The sequence below is a fragment of the Anas platyrhynchos genome, chromosome 21 (genome assembly GCF_047663525.1).
Source record: "Anas platyrhynchos isolate ZD024472 breed Pekin duck chromosome 21, IASCAAS_PekinDuck_T2T, whole genome shotgun sequence".
Taxonomy (NCBI): Eukaryota; Metazoa; Chordata; class Aves; order Anseriformes; family Anatidae; genus Anas; species Anas platyrhynchos.
The window spans coordinates 18,593,609-18,613,099 of record NC_092607.1 but is presented as its reverse complement, the minus strand read 5'-3'; the positions used below and the strand labels follow the sequence as shown (position 1 = coordinate 18,613,099).

At 39.2% G+C, this 19,491-nt stretch overlaps 2 protein-coding genes across 11 annotated transcripts in view; one reads left to right on the top strand and one right to left on the bottom strand.

Annotated features, from left to right (window-relative positions):
* CCNDBP1 (cyclin D1 binding protein 1) overlaps positions 1 to 19,491 on the bottom strand; it is a 92,783-nt gene that overhangs the window by 30,098 nt on the left and 43,194 nt on the right. For all 10 annotated transcript variants that reach the window (XR_011804362.1, XR_011804365.1, XR_011804368.1 and 7 more), the window contains one exon: positions 16,292 to 16,377. The gene's annotated coding sequence lies outside the window, so the exon portion shown is untranslated. The remainder of the gene's footprint in view (positions 1 to 16,291; positions 16,378 to 19,491) is intronic.
* LOC101791116 (protein-glutamine gamma-glutamyltransferase 6) lies at positions 1,314 to 18,069 on the top strand. The gene is made up of 14 exons (XM_027472882.3): positions 1,314 to 1,621; positions 2,511 to 2,625; positions 4,638 to 4,811; positions 5,034 to 5,273; positions 9,574 to 9,692; positions 10,323 to 10,451; positions 10,613 to 10,793; positions 11,002 to 11,137; positions 13,039 to 13,142; positions 13,222 to 13,464; positions 14,544 to 14,861; positions 15,528 to 15,691; positions 16,429 to 16,553; positions 17,567 to 18,069. The coding sequence occupies exons 2-14, from the start codon at positions 2,619 to 2,621 to the stop codon at positions 17,715 to 17,717; spliced, it is 2,091 nt and encodes a 696-aa protein (XP_027328683.1). The 5' UTR covers positions 1,314 to 1,621; positions 2,511 to 2,618; the 3' UTR covers positions 17,718 to 18,069.

Below are 19,491 nucleotides of genomic sequence, written 5' to 3'. Positions count from 1 at the left end.
GCTGGATTCCAGGACCTAGAGCTACATGTAGCCCCTGAGTGACTGGGTTTATGGATTATAAAATTATATAACAGTAAGTCAATATCTGACTGAAAATGAGCTGTGTAGATGAAGTGAATGGAAAGTCAAGCTACTGCTCTATTGTACTTGGACTGCAAGGCCAGGTGACTGGTAAACATTCAGCAAGAGTCTGGAGCCAGCTCTGTGCCCACACTTCCACCCCACAGCACAGAGCACGTGTGACTTTCAGTAGGAAATGCTCACTGTCACACGAGCAGCCATCACTCAGATTAGCTATAAACCCCTTGTGTCCTTTTAGCTTGCAAGAGTACTTTAGGAGGGCACTTGCAGTCACTTAGTCTTCCAGTGCCAGTCACATAACATCAGTATGACGGCATACAGGCTATGTAATGAGATGGACTACAGAGAAGCTGTACAAGCAAACCACAGTTTTTCTCCTGATGTTCTTCAAGGCTTGCCAGAGGCAAAAGCTCCCATCACATAGACCAAATGATGACAGTTCAAGCTCAAGCATAGCCTTACACTCACAATGCCAATATACTCTTAATGACTTCTTTTTGCATCCCTTTTATGAGTGAAAACCACCAGACTCTGCTAAGTCAAGTGATTTGCAGTAGCAGAAAAGACAGAATGTGGTGAATGGGACCTCTAGGTGAATTAAAGAAAGGCAACACCCTTCTCCTGTGTTAGTGCACACATGCTTAAAGTTGATGTGTCTAATTAAATGCGTACCTACTGGGATACAGACTCACAGAAAGGATTCTGCAACATTTCCATGGAAGTTATACTGATCTCTTTCTAGTAAAGACTAGAAACATTACAAGTTTAAGGTGCAATATGGATACTCTGAGGTTATGACACTGCAATACTTGAACAACAACTTATTAAGGAGGCAAGAAAAATATGAAATTATGTTTTCCTTGGAAAGTTGAAGAACTGCACAGAAGTTTCAAGGCTATGGAACTAGGGAAAAGAAGGAATAAAATATTTTGAGCCATTTGGGATTATAGGTGGGTGGAATTGGGCTACAAAAAACACCTGTGACACTATTAAGTCATTAGTTACATAGGAACCACGACTGCTGCATTCCAAAGGGATTACAAAAGCAGCTGCTGATGCTTTGGTGTGGTGAAGGTGCCAACCGTCAGGTGTCAATTTGGGATGTAGGCCACTCTGAAAGTTTCTGGTGGCTTGGTGAACACTGCTGTGGGTGTGTCATGCAGAGGTAAAGGAGGTGGCTACTGCTGAGACAGAAAAAGTGGCCTCAGATTTAATTGCTTGTATGACTAGCAAGGAAGAAGAAAGGAAATAGTCATGCTCCAGAGGGAGCAATGTGCAGTGTCTGAAGCAATCACTATAAGTACTGAACTTAAGAACTGGTCGATGTGGTTTATCACTAGGGCTGTGTGTAAAGATCAAGTAACATCAGAGGCTTGTGGCTCTTCTGGTTTCCAAGGAATACGAATTAAGGATAAGAGAAGAAGACCAACTAAAACAGATCTGTACAGCAATCAAATCTGTTCAAGATTCCTGAAACAAATTCTAAGAGACTGAACATCCCAGAAATTTCCAAGAAGAGGAAGGACCTCTGAGTTATAACGTAAGTGGCGATATACAAGGTCATAGCAGATACCATACTGTCAAATACGTAAAGATTTAGTGTTTTTCTTTCGAGACAGGTATATTCACAAAAAGATGTAAGAAGACTTTTTCTTTTTTTTTTTTTTTTTTTTTTTAAATCTGCCTTAGAACAATTGTTAGAGCTCAAGTTCTACCTGTATTCTATTATTTCCTTTGTAATTGTAAAATTCAGACTACTTCGTTGTTGTTGAAGTCTTTACTGAGTACTAAAACAACCAGTGGAACTGTGGAATCTTAACCAGATAATTATTCATCCCCACAAAAATGTCACTTTATTACCTGTACACTTTTTAAGTAGACCTTAAAGTTTGCACTGACAGAAGCTACTTGTGCTCCATAGTTTTGCTTTTGTTTTGTTCTTAAGATTTATTTTTATTTTTTTTAAATAGATAATATGGAGCTGGCTAACAAATCAGGTAGACAGATATTTGTTCCAAGAGTGTAGGGGTTGAGTTAATTTGAGACAAAAAAAAAAACAAAAACTCACAGTTGTTAAACAAAACCAGAAGTGACATGAACCAAACTGGAAGTTAGGTAATCAGGAAATGCCTCTTTTCCTTCATGTGGTTCATATGTCCCACCACGCTCCCTGTTTCCTCATCCCTGAAGATAACTTATTCATGGCACACCTATTATTCTTTGTAGGAAGTTCTACTTGTCTTGGAATCCAAGAGAATGCATTTCCTCTGAGTAAATAATTTTGGTATCTCCTCCCATAATTACACCCACGTTGAGCAGTACCATTGGCATTAGATTTACATATATTATAGTAACTAGTCAATTCATTTGACAAGTCTACACGTATTAATAACAAGTGCTAAGTACCTATTCCTTCTGTTGAATTTCAGCTGACAGCACAAAAAGCTTGCTGGCTTTTTTCTTTTTATGATTAACGTGAATTGGACATCCTTGAAGAACAAAGTAGAAGGTGTATGCAATTCACATAAGCTGAGGGAATGGCAGGTGAGTTCTGTATGTCATTTGCTTCCCTTCAGCAAGTTCTTTGTTCGGGACTGTTTCTTTAAGATATATGCCCCATAGGTATCTGCATAGAGATGTCTTATCTAGAGGAAATTTTATATGGTAATTTATTCTTGCATTTCATCTCCAGTATTTTGTTGTTTTTATCAGATATGTTTGAAAGTAATTTTCAAGATTAGCACAAGATGTTGGGGGGGGGGAGGAGAGGGAAAGGAAGAAGAAAAAAATCCCATTTCTTCAATGTCACCACACATAAATCTAGCTAAACTCTTTATTTTTAAAATGCTATTTCACACACATCGTACTTTACACTAATTTTGTTAAAACAAAACAATCTATCTTAATGGAGCCGTGAGCATGGAGCCTATAGATGGGATTCAAAGAAGCACTGAAACCATACTCACGGAAAATGGTAGTGAAGAATATCTCTGCTTAGTATTAACAGAGCTCAAAATTAAGAATGACTGGTGACCTGAGCAATTGGAAAGCAGCTCTATCTTCTATTCAGTGATGAAAGAAACTTTTTCAAATCAGTTTTTAAAATGTTGTTTTGTGGGGTAAACAACAGCCTAATGCAGTTCCTGTTTGTCCAAGATATTAGTGCTAAAGATCGTCTCTTTCAGCCCATCAGAACTTACTCACTTTACTTCTATATGATCTTGGACTAAAAGAAAAAAAATCCTTATTTCTTGAATTATAGCACTTCACTTTTTTGGGAGATTAGTGAAGGAAAAAGACTGAAATTTAATTTAAAGGTTGTACATAAACTGTATTTTAATATGCAGTTTTATTGCTTCAGATCTGACTTAGTATTTCATTGCTGTGCTTTATGGTATATGACAGAGTTGGAAGCTTCTTTGAAGATCTCTGCCATAACACTGCATTGTGCCACAAACCTTAATCTGTCTCAATCCATCTGTTCTACTCATTTTTTTGTTGTTGTTTTCATTTGAGTTTCCTTTAAAATGGTAATGGTGGTGTCACCCCCTGCTCCACCCCCCAAAAAAAGCTCATTGCATCTGTGATATTAGCACTAAAAAATTATTTTGTAGAACCTTCCCCAAGGTATTTGCAATACAATGCCCCAGATGTACTCTGTGGAGTCTCATAGGACAAACACAGGGCCTCTCAGAGCTTCTAAAGGCAGTATAACTGCACCAGTTGGAGCATGGCAATAGAGCATGAGCAAGAGAAGGGAAAACACTCTTGGTAGGAGAATCATATAAATACTTGCTTTTATTTTGGCATAACATATAGGCTATATGCAGAATCATACGTGCTTAAATGCTAATACAACATTTAAGGTGACAAATGCCACTTTGTGGGTTTTAGACTGTAGACCATGATAACAGTATGTAGGGAGACATTCGATATCAGAGAACTGCAAGCACACCAAGTCATCAGAATTCCTCTAAGCCATAAGGGCAGGGTCTATGAGAACAGAAACACCAGCAGACCAGCTGTAACTTCGGGTGGAGCTATATTTAGTCAGATGGCTTTCTTTGTCAAAAGCTCCAAGGCATGTAAAAGACAGACTATCTCTCACTATGTATCCTTCCCTAATGTAGGCCAGATGGCACCAGAATGTAAGCAGGAAAACACCTCCTAGTAGCCATTTCTAGAATTATAAAAATGCATATGTTGAAAATGTAGAGGGGCTGCTAGCCACCTTATTTGGTGCCAACTTTGAAATGACTCTGATGTGCCTTTTTTTTTTTTAATCACAGTCCACTGATAAAACAGTATCTTATACTGTATATGAAGTAAATGAGTTCTTGGTGTATAACAGGGCAGTAACAAAACCCAAGCACAGTTGTGTTTGTTGTTTGTTTGTTTTGTTATTGACCACTAGACTTAATTTATTTGACCATCTACTCTTTATCCATCCTTTTTCCAGTAAAAGATAACTGCTGCTAGCAATCTCATTGTTCCACCTGGAATAAGTGGCTTCTTTCCACACTGGCTACTTTTTAATGTCTTCTCTTATTTTACAGATCTGACACCAACACATATCAGCTGGCAGCCATCAGTAAATGCAGGTGCACACCATACTGACAGATATGCTAACACTGAGTTGACTGTGAGGCGAGGACAAGCCTTCACTATTACTTTGTACTTCAACAGACCAAAGCAGCCTGGGGAGAGCCTAGCCTTCGTCACTGAAATAGGTAACACTCCCTTAGCTTTCTCCATGCTCTCATAGAGCTGTAAGTGTTTATCCCTTTTAGCTTCCCCTTATTCTGTTTAGAAATTTGATTTTTCTTCATGTATTTCTAATACTCCCCCTGCTCCGCCCCCTCCCCGCCCCCAAAGTGTGCTCATTTCGAGTGTGAGATTAATACTGAAACCACACTCTATAACGCAAATCAATCATCCCTTCTTTCTGGCAGGGCCATCCCCCTCAGAATCTCACCATACAAAGGCTGTGTTTAACCTCTCTGAGGTGGGTGCAAGTGGCTGGAGTGCTGTCCAAGGATCCAGTGAGTCTGGCTACACTACTTTTACAATATCTAGCCCAGCCAATGCCATCATCGGACGATACAATCTCATCCTCCAAGTAACCTCAGGGAACAAGATCTTCTCCAGATTCCTGGGGCAGTTTGTGTTGCTTTTCAACCCTTGGTGCCCAGGTAGGTACTGATGCCGTAGCTCTTGAACGTAACTCAATTATTTGCTTTCTTATCTGCATGGTAATCTTGGTCCCTCAAGTTGTGTCTCTGGGGGCAGCAATCTTAGCCATGTGCTCACGGATCTGTTTTAACTGCATTAAAAATGCACCAGCCCTCCTCCCTTCCCCCCATTTATTTTTTCATTAAAGGGAATGTGCTGTAGAGGTGAACATCAGACTCTTTCTTCAGGACTGAGCAGATGACTTTTTCTGTAGATGAGGGCTGAGAGACTTTCATAAGCACATGTACATTTCAGAGCAAGCATTTCAGAGCAGAGCAGAGCAAGTGATGTCCTTCACTTGCACCTAAATCAAAGCAAGTCTGCTTTTGTAGATGTTACCTACAAAGATAATAGCTCAACTAGCATTATAAACTGATAGAGGGCTAGTGTGAGGAAGATCGGTATTTCCCATATCTTTCATCATGGGTTAAAAATGGACATCTCTTAGCACTCCCATTTTTTATTTCTGCAGCCTTGGCATATTGCATAGGAAATGCAAGTTCTTAAACTCTGATTTTGCAAATACAAGAAAGAAACCTAGATTAGCCCTAAACTATACCACTTTGGAGTTAAAGACTTCTTATCCAGCCAACTGACTATACAGCTTATGTAAGAAGAGAGAAGTTACCACCATCATCTGCTGTTTTCTTCATGTGATCAGATGTTAGTCAGGGTCCACTAAGAAGTATGTCAAGAGCCAAGATTAAAAAATAATAAACTGCTAATTAGTTTGGCATGTCTTGGAAGACAGAAAATAATTATATTGAGGAAACTCAGGCTGTATCTGCATGGACAGTCCTGAAGAAAAAAAGAAAAAGAAAACTTCTGTAGAACCTCCTGAAAAATCATTTGTTGCATAACTTCTAAATTGATAGGAACCACACTGCAGGGACATTAAAATTGTCAGTTTTTGACAGTGCTATCTGTAAGACCAGACAAACTGTTGCTAGAGGAAAACTGAGAAAAAGGAAGCTATGACCTTACATTTTGAAGCTAATGATTTTGCAGAAGAATCCTCCAGATTTATCAGACAGCACAATGACCACTGCCAAATAAAAAGGGAGCATCCTTAAAGTAAGATGTGGCTGAACAAGCTTCTGCGAAGCATAATAGCTCTCTGATCCTGACAGACAGGAACACATTCACTTTGTGGATATGTTACCACTATAAAGTAATTGTCACAGTAGAAAGGATATAGAAAAAAATATGTTCTCAAAGGATAAATGGCAGAAACGGTCTGTATATAGTGTTCCACATGGGAGCTTAGTCACTAGACTGGAAAAGACAGGGATTAATTCATAAACTGTAGTATCAGTAAAGAACTACCTAAAACTAAACTGTCAGGACTATAGATGAATGGAAAAGCACTGGGTTAGAGAAAAGCTGCTAATGGATCTTTAAGCGCCATCTGAAAGGACACACTCATCAAAAGCTTCATTATTGACTTTGTTATGCTGGCAATAAGTGGCATTGTTCATAGACTGGGACACCACAAAAATAACTGGATGACCTTAGGGACTGGAGTGCTAGAGAAGGGATAAGGTGTAATAATAGGAAAAAAGACCAGGGAGAAGTAAGAATTCCAATGACAGGCTCGCCAGCTGGAAATCACATGTAACGTGAAAGTACTTTTTAATCAAAGGATGAGAACCCCAGTGAAGTGGCTCTGAAAAAGGCAAATGCAATATTAAGCTGGGTAAGAGGAAACAGTCCCTCTGATATGTAACTATTAATGGCATTGCACAAGGAGGTAGTGTGATCTCACTTGAAATATTCTCAGTTCATCTTTCATGAACAAGAATTATGAAGTATAACAAGTTCAGAGCAGGGTTACTATCATGACTGAACGCAAGAAAAACCTTCTGGATAAAAGAACTACTTTAAAATTTTTAGTTTAGCAAGCAGAAAGCAATTCATTTCACAGGTTGTATATCTGAAGTAAGCACAGAATTTGGACACAGAAAACACTGATCTTCCTACAATGGTAATAAGCCTATAAGCTTAATAATTCAATTCAAGTATTTGTTTCAGACCTGTAGATAAAACAAAAGTGATGTTTCAGCGTTAAATGTCCTTTTGAGACTTTAGTAAAAGCAAACAACTTCTTTAAGATACGTGCAAGCCAGCCTTTGATGATAATGCATTATATCCTGATGCTATTGAAGGAATGTACAGTCAACTACTAGAATAAGAAGTGAACAGCTAATCATGGAAACCATTTCCAGGTACATGAAGGAGAAGATCATCATCAGGAGTAGTCAGCATGGATTCACTAAGGGGAAGTCATGACCAAACCAATAAGCTTCTGTAATGAAATCACTAGTCTGATGGATGGGGGGTGAGGTGGGGGGGGAAGTAGTGAATGTCATCTTCCTGAACTTCAGTAAGGTCTTTTAGACTATCTTTAGACTATCACCTATAAGATCCTCATAGAGAAGCAGTTGAAGTATGTGAAGTATGGGATGGATGAACAGACAGTGAGGTAGATTGAAAACTGGCTGAACTGCCTGATCCAGAAGGTAGTAGTCAGTGGTGCAAAGTGTAGTTAGAGGCCACTAACAAGTGGAGTACCCCAGGTGTCAATAGTAGGCCCGATCTTTTTTTTAAACAACTTCATTAATGATCTGAATGATGGGGTAGAAGACACCCTCAGTAAACTTGCAGAGAGCACAAAACTGGTAGGAGTGGCTGACTCACCAGATAGTCATGCTGCTGTCCAGAAGGATCCTGACAGACTGTAGAGGCAGGCTGACAAAAACCTCATGGAGTTCAACAAGGAGAAGCACAGAGTCCTGCACCTGGGGAGGAACTCCAGGCACCAGGGCACGCTGGGGGTCACCCAGTTGGAAAGCAGCAGAAAAAGACCTGGGGGTCCTGATGGACACCAAGTTGGACATGCGCAGCAATGTGCCCATGCTGCTAAGGAGGCTAAAGGTATTTTTGGCTGCATTAGGCAAAGTATTGTCAACAGGTCAAGAGAGGCGATTCTTCGCCCTCTGCTCAGCTTTGGTGAGGCCACACCTGGAGTGCTGCATCCAGTGATGGGCCCCCAGTACAAGAGCAATGTGGACATACTGCAGATAATCCAATGTAGGGCCACCAAGATTATCAGTGGAGCACCTCTCCTGCGAGGAGAGGCTGAGAGAGCTGGCATCGTTCAGCCTGGAGAAGAGAAGGCTCAGGGGAGATCTCATCAATGCCTATAAATACCTGAAGCGAAGGTGCAAAGAAGATGGAGCCAGGCTCTTTTCAGTGGTGCCCAGTGCCAGGACAAGAGGCAATGGGTGCAAACTGAAAGTAGACAGGAGGTACCATCTAAACAGCAGGAAGCACTTCTGTGCTGTGCGAGAGATGGAGCACCGGTATAGGTTGCCCAGAGGTGTTAGAGACTCCTTCTTTGGAAATTTTTAGAATCCATCTTGACAACCTGTTCTAGGTATCCCTGCTTGAACGGGGGGGTTGAACCAGATGACATCCAGAGGTCCCTTCCCCAATTTAAATCATTCTGTGAAATAAATTGCACGTTATTTTTACTTGCAGGGAGGGAAGGGAGTTCCTTATAAGAAGGCAAAGAAATTGACTCAGTAAAATAGAAAACTTATTTATGATTTTTTTTTTTAAATTAGGAGATTTTATATAGCACTAAATAGATAGTGCTAACCTAAAGAGAGGAGTCTAACCTAAAGAGACTGCTTTCATAGCAGCTACATACTGTGTCATAGACTAGGGCAACCAATGAACAACAATGAAAACAAATTGAATGGTTCAGCAGGATATCCTAATAACATTTCTGATAGTGCTTTGGACTCTTAAAACAATGTTAACATCACTAGAAAATAGAGTAAAATATCACTATCATCTGTATGATTGTTTTCAAATGTGTCTTCTGCTTGTAGCTCACTGCTTTATTGGAGCAGTTAACTTGGACATTTCTCTATCTTCTCCACAAAACTACAACATAAAGACAAGGAACACTTTTATAATATAAAAAGGCTATGCTAAAAATTGGGGGAAAGGGTCACAGTAATATACCATGCATTTCCTTCCCTCCCTCTGACCCCTCCCTTCCCCCATCAGTAACTAGGTATTTTCACTGAAATGTACACGTCTAAGGAGTTATAGCAATAAGATACTGTTTTTCAAATAGTAAAGCTACTTCCTCATGTTAGGTCAAGATAAAGTTGTTTGTTTGTTTGTTTTTTCCAAGATTACTAGTGTTCCCAGCTTTAAGTGTAAAAGCATGTCCAAATTTGTTTTCAGGTGATGCTGTCTACATGGCTAATGAAAATGAGAGACAGGAATATGTTCTAAATGAAAATGGAATTATCTTTGTGGGCAATGCAAAGTACATTGAAGCAAGAGGATGGTACTATGGACAGGTAAGCTGTAAGGAATTAATCAGGACTCGCATTCTATCTCCAATATCATTTTCTCTTACCGCTGTTTGCCTCTTTGATAAGTATACATATGTATACGGAAACTGGACAAACCTGGTTGGCTCTATTTGTGGTTTGCTCACTGCGCACCTTGTAGGACTTAGGTCTGAGAGATGACTTAGCACAGCACTGCAGCTAGGACTGACTTCTACATGTACCATGGGCCTCATCTGTGATCAGAGCATCCACAGTACGACTGAAAATATACTAACGTGGATCCAAGACACCCACTGTTTTTTAATGCAGCTACAATGGGCTAGAACCAACATTGATACAATTCCAATAACTGCAGACAGAATAAGCTTGCCAGATTCAGTTTTACTGCGGTCATTTTTTTTCCTGACAGCCAAAGACACTATGCCAGACTTCTGGTTTGTTTAGTTATCCCTAGCTTTAGCCAGTATTGCAGCATGAACCAACCACACACTACCATCTTTGTGCCTCACTATTCCTGCCACTTTTGAGCTGAAATAGTTGGGAAAAAAAAAAAAAAAAAAAAAATCAAGTGGAATCTCCCCTAATTTTGTTAGCATAACTATTTATTTCTTAAACATTTCTCCTATCTGATCACAGTTTCAAGATCAGCTTCTAAACATCTGTCTCACCATGCTTGATCTGAGTCTGTACTATCGTCAGGACCCAGCCATTGATGTATCCCGAAGAGGAGATCCTAAATATGTGGGCCGAGTAATCAGTTCTATGGTAAGAAATGGACAACTTAGTCTAAACTCTACACACAGAAAGCAGTCTCTACCCCAGTGAGACTTAACCACCTGATCCTTGAGCAATGTAATTGAAAAAAATAGATATGGTGCATTACACACAGCTGATTTTGCCCATTCTGTCCATTGGCCTATTTTTAGATCAATGGAAATGATAATGATAATGGAGTTCTCCTTGGAAAGTGGCAAGGAAGTTTCCATTCACATGAGAATCCATCCAGATGGGATGGCAGTGTGGTAATCCTCCAGAAATGGCGTCAGGACAACTACAAACCTGTTCAATATGGCCAGTGCTGGGTTTTTGCAGGTGTGATGTGTACAGGTAAGCTTTGAGAATAAAGGACTATGGTGAAATGGAGGCAACACATGACCTGTGGTTTTGTCAGAACTACAAAGCAATTAATTCTACAAGAGGAATAATGTTTTGAAGACTGCAAATGCTGAAGAACCACAACATATTTAGAAACAACTTTGTTTCTAAAATATTTGTAATCACTGGAGTTTTTTGTTTTGTTTCTACTGTATTTCAGTTTTGAGGTGCTTGGGGATTCCAACTCGTTTGGTTTCAAATTTTAACTCTGCCCATGATGTGGATAGAAACCTCAGCATTGATAAATACTATGACAGCTCCGGGAAGAGTCTTAACATCAGCAAGGATTCCACATGGTAAACTTAAGTTTTTGCATCTCACTCACAGTTAGAGAGAGGATTTATGAGATCAAAAAACATGAGCATTAGTAGCACAACAGCAACAGAATGGATATTTATTAATTTAGATGTTTGTATTCGACTAGCCACCCATTTGGAAAGAAACCATATTGCACAGATTTTGGGTAACATTTACTTCAGACAAACAAACAGTTTTCTTGCAACCCCAGACCTCAGACTAGTTGCAGCTTTTTAAAGAAAAATGTACGTTTCCATTGAGAATGTACCAACTTCAGAGGCTTTGATTTATTTACCCTTAATCAGACTGTCCCTAATAATGCAGCTATGTACCTTCCATGATCCTAACTAGTTTACTGCTGCAATAACTTTTCCATTACATATCCAAAGCCTGTGTTTCTCAGATTGGCCTGCCATTCTCCTCAGGGAGATAGGAGCCTCCCCAGGAAATTTCCCAGTACTTCTTTAGCTGTACCTTCCTTTTATGGGAGCTGTAAGAGAACAATCCCAACACTCTCCAGACTTGATTACTGAGGCATTGTAGTCCAGTGCTGTAAACTGTAAAGTGATCTACGATCATGACTCAAGTCACAAAATTTGATTAGCCAAAGAAACTTTTTTTTGCATATTATACCATTTTATACTTTATTTACCCCCCAATTTCAAATTAGAACGTGAATTAACTACAGCCATTTACCCAAGGGTATATGACATAACTCTGTCTTTTTGTGCTTAGCCAAAATTTTACTTTCACGAAGTGTGTTGGTTTTTTTCCCCACTGAGTGTATGTGGCTGAACAACATGGGAAAACTTTCCATTCCTTAACTTCCTTAAAAGCATTGGCCTCAGAACAATGCAGACAAAGCATCTTTTCTGGGTCCTCCTGTGACTTACAATTAACCAATCCTTTGTGCTATCCTGGAGAAAAGGAGGCTCAGGGGCGACCTTATCGCTCTCTACAGGTACCTCAAAGGAGGCTGTAGTGAGGTGGGGGTTGGCCTGTTCTCCCACGTGCCTGGTGACAGGACGAGGGGGAATGGGCTTAAGTTCCGCCAGGGGAGTTTTAGGTTGGATCTTAGGAAGAACTTCTTTACTGAAAGGGTTGTTAGGCACTGGAACAGGCTGCCCAGGGAGGTGGTGGAGTCACCATCCCTGGAAGTCTTTAAAAGACGTTTAGATGTAGAGCTTAGGGATATGGTTTAGTGGGGACTGTTAGAGTTAGGTCAGAGGTTGGACTCGATGATCTTGAGGTCTCTTCCAACCTAGAAATTCTGTGATTCTGTGATCCTGTGATCCTTTCCTTTGGCCTGTGGAACTCAAGGAGGTTTTAAACAGAACAAGAGAGATTCATAGAGAATAAGATAACTCATAACCATTAACCGAGTGGTCTCAACTGACTGCTAGAAAGCAGTAGGACATATCATGGCAGGGGTCATTCAATTCACATACTCTTCTTAGCTTGTTTCTAAAAATTTCCTGCTGCACACTACTAGAGATGCACTATTGTACTTTGTTAATGTTCCATTTTATTCTATTATAGCTTTGTTAAATTTCTTTTAAAACTTAGCAACTCCCACATTTGAAGGTTACTGAGCCCAATCCCCAAATGTTGCCTATATCCACAGCCTAAATCTTTCATATCATTACAAAAGCAAGCTGTTGACTTCTGTTTGTTATTGTTGTGGGTTTTTGTTGTTTACTGATTTGTTTACTCACAGAGGCCTACACCTCAACAGCAAGCAGTGAATTTGTACTTTGAGAAAGGCAGTGAGTTGTCTCTGGACAGCCTGTATCACATTTTAGGGAATCTTTAAAGAACACTGTTCCCTCCTCCTTTCAAATTGGAAGTTTGTATGCCTCTATTATTACCACGCTTTCTAGACACTGTTCTTTGTCTCCAGGGACTATCATGTCTGGAATGAAAGCTGGTTTATTCGCCCAGACCTAGGAACACAATACAATGGATGGCAAGTTTTAGATGCGACTCCGCAAGAACAAAGCAAAGGTAACTGTATCATGACTTAATATTGCTTCTCCAAACTAAGCATGACTAATGAAGTTTGATGCTTTTTTTCATGTTATAGGATTATTCCAGTGTGGTCCTGCATCTGTCATAGCCATCAAAGAAGGCGATGTAGACTTGGATTATGACACATTATTTGTATATACAGAGGTGAATGCTGATTGCAACAGATGGATAGTATACAATGATGGAACTAAGAAAAGAGTTTATTGTGATACTGAAATAATTGGCAGGTTTATCAGCACCAAAGCTGTGGGCAGCAATTCCCGTGTGGATGTGACTTATAACTACAAATACCCAGAAGGTAAAGGAAGAGTTTATCACAATTCATCTCCTACAGAATTCTTGGCGGTAGGCAGCTAGGATGGGTAGCCTGTTTTGCTTGGGCATCTCTAATTCCTTTAGAAAATATTTTCTACTTTCCTAATACAGTGTGTATTATATTTATGTTTTTGTATACTTGGTAGCTTCCTTGCTAAGGCACAGCACAAAATATACTCTAGTCTCTCACAGAAAATTACAAAATGAAATGTATACAGAAAACAGGGCTATAAATTATGTTTTAGTACCCAAGGCAGACAAATTCTCAAGCTGTCATACAAAGAGTGCACAGGACTGTAATATGGGAGTTACAGATCGATAGCAGCTTTCTGGTTTATCTGGCAGATGGACTGGGACAACAATCAAACCTCTAATCAAAAGCTTTAAACTAGTCCTAACACTAGACACCTATCATCTCCCATATGACCACATACTCAGACTCATTCTTCCCTGCCGTGTCTGTTCCAATACTTTATGTTTCGTTTTGAAGATGCCACTATACTCTGCTCCCAAGAGTGGTGATTTACTTGGTTTCCCTCTCTTGCTAATACACTAAACTATGCTCTTTTGAGTTTCTGCTATGACATCCAGCCATCAGCTAACAAGCTGTTCAGCTGTTGTGTGTTTCTACTCCCTGTAGACTCAGTCTACACGGTATTGGATTCTAGAAATAGAACTAGTAAAGGGAATAATTGCCATTCACCTGTACTTAGGAAAACAAAGCAGCAAGGTTTAAAAAAGGCCTAGTCGTGTTTGCAAGAATATTTTATCTTCCCTTAAACACTCGGTATCTGTCTTTTCATAAGAGTTGAGGCTTGCCAATCAGAATCAGTGGCCATATTTCAATATTCCAGTCCACAAGCTTTTAGTGCAACCATATTTAATACAGAGGCTGGTTATCATCAGATTAGCAGAGTGACACTTATCACACTACTCCATATTCTGACCAAAGAACAAGAAATCTTGCAGTACAGAGTTGACATCCTGTGTCATTCTGATAGTCTTTAAAAGTTCAATGGAAGAAAAAAGCCTGAATCTGACTTGGTTCTCTCCTTCAACTAGGTTCTTCTGAGGAAAGACGAGTTTACAAAAAGGCTCTGGCCAAGATATTTGGATCGAACATCACAGAAGGACACACTGAACCTCCACGTGAAAGATCTTCAGAGACCGTTAGAAAACCTGGGATCTCTGGGAAGTTCAAGTTGGCGGAACCTCCAGTGTTTGGCAAAGATGTTACCCTTATCTTAATTCTCAATAACCTAACTTCTGACCACAAGACTGTGAAGGTGGACATGAGTGCATCAACTGTCCTATACACAAGGAGAGCAGTGGCAGAGATCCTGAAGGCAACCGCATCTGTGGATCTCGGTTCTAAGCAAGGTAACCTTTGATATCCCCAAGGAGCCTATGTAGGCCTCCTCTTAGCCATTAAAAATCACCTGAAGGCAACTGGAAAGAACAAATGTCAACATCATGTCTGTATCAGCCTCATAGTACATTGACTTAGTCCATATCTTATCTTAGCAGCATTGTTTGACTATTTTACAATTATTTTCTCCCATTTGAAAACATTCACTAGTTCAACCAGGAACTGAAGGTCCATGAGTTCTTACACAGAAGGCCACGTCTATATTATAGCAACAGAAGCAGCACACATGTCCGTGTGTTTGTGGTCATTATGACATGTATAGGAACTCTTAAGAAATAAGAGAACTCTGATTTATGTTTTCTGGCACTCAATAAGCAATACGTTAATATAATAGAGTTTAACAGAAATTAACAGGGGCAAAAGTTAAAATTTACAGTTACTAACCCCCACCCTATCACCTCTCCTCCGCCCAGCCAAGGTGGAAACTAGCCAAAACTACTATAGAGATCTTTTTCATCCCTACCATCTGCAAAGAACACCCCCCGCCCCCCACCCCAAGAAACACAGAGAACACTCTTTCTTCTGTTCTCTTCTATAATTTCAAAGAGCCCCTCACTAACTCTCTCTTCTTTAGCATACTTTGAGAATGTAATGGCTCCTAAATGTTTGAATTGCAGGAAAACATATCCGGTTAAAAATCCCTTATTCTTATTATGGAAAATACCTGACTACTGACAAAAGGATTCAAGTTACTGCTTTGTGTGAAGTCATGCACATGCATGGGGTAAAGCTGCTGGTGGAGAAGACAATCATTTTAGAGGACACAAACATTATCATTAAGGTATAACAATTTTCTCGTTGAGGTCCTAAATGGACAGAAAGAACTAAAGAGTCTTTGGAGCTCAGAACTTAAGATGAAAATTTGAGGATAAATGCATGAATTTAGACTGTAGTTTCAGATGTTGCTCTAAAATTCTGGATGCTTAAATGGAGAAAGTATGTTTTCTCAAAATGGCAGTATACGTGAGAAACCAGTTTTGATTCTGTGCTGGAATCTCCCCTGGTTCTTCAGAACAGCTGCTACCTTTCTTCTTTCCCAGACGTGTTCCACCGCTGGGAGTTTACAGAAATTGTTTTCATTCCATCTGTATTCTAGTTGTTGACAAGCCTTTGTGTTGCCTTTAAACAATTTTGCCTTCTTCTCCTAAAGCACAGACATAAGCCCTGGACTCTAATTTATATTAGGGACAGTTTATATTGTTATAACACTTTAATCAATGTTGTGCCCAGAAAACCAGTTTCAACCCTAAACAGGTTTAATGAGATGTCTGTATAGTCAGTATTTTGTTTCACTGAAATTGTATATAGAACACTTGGCATGCAGATTGACAGCTCTATTTAGTAAATCCAAATCCAACTTCACATATTAGCAAAGGCTTACCGTGCATGAAATTCCAGTGCTCCTACAAATATCTTATTCACCTTCAATTAGAGATGCTCTGCTTACAGTTCAGCTGAGATCTGACTCTAGAAAAGCATAAAAGAGTGAATGATCAGAAAAGTATCTTTGTCATTTAGATTCCTCGGCGGGTTGTAGTGAATAAAGCTGCTACTCTAGAGATCTCATATGCCAATCCCCTCCCTGAACCAGTGAACCGCTGTGTACTACTAGTGACTGTGATGAATCAACAGGTCAAAATACAGTAAGTAAAAGCTGCAGCATTTACTCAGTGCTTCTAATATGACCAATAACATGGTTAGTTTCTCAGTAAGAAAAAAAATCATGGTTAAATTGAATATATATATTCCATAATAAAGACAATTTATGAAAATAAAAACACCACCAAATAAATATGTACTGAGAATTGATGATTTCTCAGTCACGTATTTTTTTCCTACCCAGGAACTCCTTCAAGAACTAAAAACTGTTAACATTCTTCTTGGGAGAGCATGTGTGCATGTCATATTCTTTTGTCTCTATGTTAGATCAGCTTGGCTTTGCATTTCTGTTTTTATATACAATACCTTGATAGTACAACAGTAAGTCTGAGCTAGAGCGAACCAGTAGAACAGTGTCACAGTTTCTCTGATTTCAGCCTGAACAAGAAGTTGCTCTGTATTTCGTTAATGTAGGAGAAAATTATGCCTTTTCAAGACATGACAGCAAGATGTTCTGTTACTTTTCTTTTTCCCCTCTAGACCCTGATTTTTTATGGGTTAACTCAACATTGCATACTTATTATTTTCTAAAGCCTGTTTTATTTTGAAACAGCCTGACTTGCTGTGGCTCTGGAAATATTTGGACATGATAACCCATAAAATATGGGAAACATAATTGCAGTGAAAAACTAAGCTGAATGGAGACACACAAAAAAAGGACCCTGGCCATGAGAAGAAATCATATTATTGCTAAAATGGATATGAGCCAAGCAGGCATCAAGCAGAGAACTGACTTTAACAGTGTCTTCCTATTCTGAGTTTCTGATTCAAACTTTTATCCAGCTCTAATATGGAAGCATGCTGTAGTGCTTCTAACTCCCATCATGCTATTCAAAATGAAATGATTGTGGTATTGTCCTCCCTCACTTCTTAGTCTGCACAAAACCTTAAGTAATTCTCAGAAAACAAAGTTGGATCTGGAGTCCTGTTGGTTATTGGGAATCTCAGTGAAACACAATATAAGCCTGAATGAATTTATTTTTTGTTTTGTTTTCAGTCTGGCACGACTGGCACCAAGGGAGAGATCAAGAATTTATTTTGAATTTACACCTCGAAGGACTGGGCCCTTACAGCTGCAAGTAGACTTCTCTTGTGACAAATTTTCACATATTAAGGGCTTTGTAACCATTGCAGTAGCACCCATGTAATGTGATGGAATCAATCTCCTACTTCAGCATTAACATGACAAGATATTCTTCTTTGTATAGGGACAGTGATGACAGCAAGAAACTTCCCACAAAAATGAGTGACTTCTTACGTTACAATAGAATTAAGTTTTCTGCTTTTACAGTGCTTAGTTATCTAGTCTCTACCTGTATTTCTTTTTAGTCTTCTTGTCCAGAGAAATAAAACCCCTTCCTTGTAGAGATAGTTTCACTATTCTATCAAATCTACTCATTGTGTTAAGCTTCAGGTTTTGACTTTTCCATCAGATAATTAATGCAATCTTTGTAATCTTATTCTAATTGTCAGCAATAAAAAAAAAAAATATTAAAATAACTGTATTATTTTATAATGGCTTGTATATTCCATGAAAAATATTATGAGAAATCAGAAAATTGAGGAAAGTTCTTTTTCCTGCATTTAACAAGTTTTATACCTTAAGAAGTGGAACATTTCCCCCATTGATCATTTAATTTCTTTATTTTGTGACACCTGTACCTTTGTGAATGGGGGGAAAAAAGCCTACAAAGACTGAAAAAAGTAATCTTTCAGACCCATGAAACAGTACTTGTCTAGTCTGTAGGAATAGGCCTATAACAGAGCAGACAACCTATATACATACATATCCTAATCAGTAATGTGACAGATTGCCACGCACAAGACAGGGAGAATCTGACATTAATATAGAAGCCCAGCAACAAAAGCTAACTAATGTTTTTTTGCCCTCTACTGTAAGATCGCTAGAAACGAAGAACAGTTACCATCAAATCTTCCAAATGTAACTTCTTCACGAACAGCCCCCACTTCACATTTCTGTCATAGTGTTCACATACAAATGGCCCTTTTCTGGGTTCCTGATCCTAACAATGCCAGGCACCAGATGTCACCAACAGCACCCTTTCAAAGAGGCTCAGAACTTCTATATTACTGCAGCTAATGTAGACTGTAAAAGCTAATGGGAGAGCTGTAAAAGCTAATGGCTAACTGGGCACAGTAACTATCTAGACATACTTTAGAACTAGAGTGTGATGCAATAATGGTGTAGAAAAGTCTCTGCCAAGCTTGAGAATTTAAATTTGTTCTCTTGCTTATAAAATGTTTAAAGCAGAATTAATAATGCCAAAATTCTGAGCCACAGAGCTGGTAGGAGGTAGACATGGATATCTGGTGTCTGACAAACGATGGTGTTTCGGGTCTGACACATCTGGACACTACTAAAAATTCTTACTGAAAAAATTACACAAACTGTAAGAAAACTCTAGAGTCCCTTTCTAAAATAAATTTAAGCAGCAGGTAACTAACTTGCCTTTCTGGTTGCATGCAACCTTTATATGAAATTGGAAACAAAACACGAAACAGCTACAGAGACAAAATATAAAATGTAGAAGTGTTAAGGTGAGGAAAATAAGGGATCACCCTTTTTTCTTCTATCCCCCTTACTCCTCAGTCACAGTCCAATGAAAATTCAGAATGGTGTGCAACATCCTGCCAGGACAAATTGGTAGGGAATTTTTCTAGATAAGACCTGGCACAAGATGAGGCAGGAGAGAGCACGAGAGAGCTTGAAGGGTGGAGAAGAGTGTCTGTAATTAGAATGGGCAGGGCTTACACCTGAAAAACAACTCTGTAGCTTCCTCCAGGGTGCAGCTCAGGATGCCATGCCAAATAGCTACAGAGAAATTATGTACATATATTATGAATGCAAATTATAAACAAAAATGATTAAAAGCAAAGGCAGACACTAAACACTCCTCTGTA